We start from the raw sequence: 2,827 nt of genomic DNA, 5'->3' as shown, positions 1-2,827 counted from the left end.
CGCGGACCGATACTGATCGACATTGGATGACTTTCGTGATCCGAACGATTGCGAGAGGTTTACGAGTCGGCATCGAAGATGCCCTAAGCGTACATAGCTCAACAACATCTGATTAATGTGCACCGTTGGGCGGCGCTGGTTGGCGCGGTGCAACTAGCAAACGGCCCATCTCAATCGCGAGTCCTTCTCATTTGACAGCGAGCCATTGATTAACTTCTTGCTACCTTAGCCCTTAAGCAACATGGCTCTTTATAATACCTTCGCCTTCCAAGTTCCAAGTCAGTACTCAGCAGTAAGCAGTTTTTTCTCAACAAAAGAAAGTAAATAGAGGTAGATTTCACATTTCAGAGGGAAAAATGGTGGCCGTCGACCCGAAAGCCCTTCCCTCCGCCGAAGCCGTGAATCACCAGTTCACCGTGGTCATCGACGGCGCCGAGACGACCATCCACGAGGGCGTGCTCCGGTGCAACGGCGGCACGCTCACCGTTGTCAGCCCAGGCGTCCTCGAGGTCAGCAGGCTGCAGCACGTGGTCGTGCGCGGCGGCGGCGGCGGCGACGTGCGCTTCGCCCGGTGCAGCTTCGCGGCGGCAGAGGCCTGCGGCGCCGTGTCCTTCCACAGGTGCGACGCGGTGCGCGTCGACGGGGCCGGGGAAGTCGCCGTGCGGCGGTGCAAGTCCGCGGCCGTGGAGCGCGCGGGCACGGTGAGCATCCGGAGGTGCAAGGGCGCCGCGCGCGTGCACGGCGCCGGGGAGCTGCGCCTCGGGCGGTGCCGGGAGGCGGACGTGGGCAACTGCTCCGACGTGGCGCTGGGGCGGTGTCGCGAGGCGCGCGCCGACTGGTGCGGCTCGCTCGGCGTCGCGCGGTGCCGGTCGGCGGACGTTAGCCGCTGCGGCGCCGTGCGCGTCGACCGGTGCGGCGACGCGAACGTGGCGAGCTGCGGGAGCGTGATGGTGCGACGCGGCAAGGTGAACATGGTGGAGGCGCATCAGCCACTGCAGGGTTGGCAGGAGCAGCCCCTGTGTCAGAAAGCAGAGCCAGCCGACCCAGTGCCCATGGAAATCATGAGCAAGTGAAGAACTATCTGATGAAATGCGGATTATACTAGTGATATTATGTGTGTGGTACTACTATATTTCCTTTTTCTTTGAGCACATATATGGTATACTACTATTTGTTTACTGCATAGTATAGTAGAATATATTTCTACGATCTGTATGTTTCCGCTGTGCTCCATGAAGTTCTGGATAACGGCTACGCTAAATATCAGTCGACTGATTTTTGGCAAAGTCTCAGTCAATAACAATCGTGTGTACGTGTACGTTGGCTCGAACCAGCTCTTTTCTTTGTCGCTGCACGGGCCGGTGGAGATGAGAGATCCTTTCTTTTATTTTTCTTCTGGGCCTTGTTCCCTTTGCTGTGCAGCCCAAGTTTCCCAAGTGTGTTCTTTTGGTTATTTTTGTCAGCCTACAAGAAAAGTACTTTGTTTTGTTTCTTTTTCTCGCCCTACACAAGTGAGTTTTGCCTGTCGGAGAGGAAGTCACAGTGGCTTCTCTTTTTCCAAAAATAAATTTTCATTCTCATTTTTCTTTTTTTCTTTACCTTTTTCTTTTTTTATTGTTTACTTTTCATTTACTTTTTATAAGTCTTTAACTTTTCTTTTATTTATTTTTCCTTATTAGGCTTATCCTGTTTCATTTTTTTTGTTTTGTTTATTTAATTTAATTTTTCCTTTTGTCCTTGCTTATTAATGTTGTGTTTTATTCTATTTGACTTTAGCATATTTTCCAAATTTCGAGCAGCCCTATTTTAGCAACGAAATTTCCTACCAATTTTTTGTTAATCATTTTTAGTTGCACATCCATCAGATGCTTTGTAAGTAAATGTTGGTTGCGATAGTTGAAATTTTATTACCTAGATTGCTAAAATTTAGTCGATTGAGTTTAACCGAAGTCGCACTACACATATATGGCCGTTAGATCACTGTTTCCGTAAGATTCATGCAACACTGCTTGTCTAGTGTTACCCCGACTTGTTTAGCGCCCGCTTCTTCTTTCTTTACTTTTCTCGTGTAGATTCATGCAACACTGCTTGTCTAGTGTTACCCCGACTTGTTTAGCGCCCGCTTCTTCTTTCTTTACTTTTCTCGTGTTCGGAATTGATGCGCGATGTGCTGGTTGTGAGAGGCGTTTTTCATTGTTTTTGTTGGACTTTTCAATTGCCATGTACACACCATATCTACCGCGGAGTACTTGTCTCAGGGGAGGGGGTCTTCGTCCCTCGGGATTCTTCAGTTGCATTTTTTTCTTCTGTTTTCCCCTCTTTTATGCTAGGTCTCTATTTGTGAATTTATTTATGTATGCATTTAGAATTTTTTATGCTTGCATAAGGTAGGAAATGCTTTTTCTTCGATGACTGGGGATTTTTGAACCATGTAGACATAAATGTTAGTGGGTATGTTGGTTGTTAGCGGGTTTTTAAACCATGACTTTTGTTTTGTATAGGACCGACATTTTCATATTATTTTTCTTGTTTATGCGTAAAAGAATATTAGCATATATTTTTTCTTGCACCCGGCCGCAAGTGCATGTCTTCTAACCCGACCACAACTGGACTTTTTTGTTATGTCAAAGGGGGCGCCGGGAGAGGGGGCGGGCCAGTTGCAAGCCCGACAACAGCCCCGCAACTGCATGTCCCCAACATGGTTGGAACTCTTCTTTTGTTTTGTCAGAGGGGGCGCCGGGAGAGGGGGCGGGCCAGTTGCAATCCCAACAACAGCCCCGCCACTGCATGTCCCCCAACATGGTTGCAACACGACTTTTGTTTTGTC

At 48.6% G+C, this 2,827-nt stretch overlaps 1 protein-coding gene across 1 annotated transcript; it reads left to right on the top strand.

Annotated features, from left to right (window-relative positions):
- Positions 1–235: 235 nt before the first annotated feature.
- LOC123058209 (uncharacterized) lies at positions 236–1,387 on the top strand. The gene has a single exon (XM_044481008.1). It carries the CDS (start codon positions 357–359, stop codon positions 1,071–1,073), a length of 717 nt encoding a protein of 238 aa, XP_044336943.1. The 5' UTR covers positions 236–356; the 3' UTR covers positions 1,074–1,387.
- Positions 1,388–2,827: the final 1,440 nt, after the last annotated feature.

This window comes from Triticum aestivum, chromosome 3A (assembly GCF_018294505.1).
Source record: "Triticum aestivum cultivar Chinese Spring chromosome 3A, IWGSC CS RefSeq v2.1, whole genome shotgun sequence".
Classification (NCBI taxonomy): Eukaryota; Viridiplantae; Streptophyta; class Magnoliopsida; order Poales; family Poaceae; genus Triticum; species Triticum aestivum.
Note: the sequence above shows the minus strand (reverse complement) of the source record. Positions and strands in the feature narration are given on the sequence as shown.

Bases quoted from the DNA above. Each gene is read 5' to 3' on its own strand.
- LOC123058209 (XM_044481008.1), top strand. From the start codon at position 357: ATGGTGGCCGTCGACCCGAAAGCCCTTCCCTCCGCCGAAGCCGTGAAT.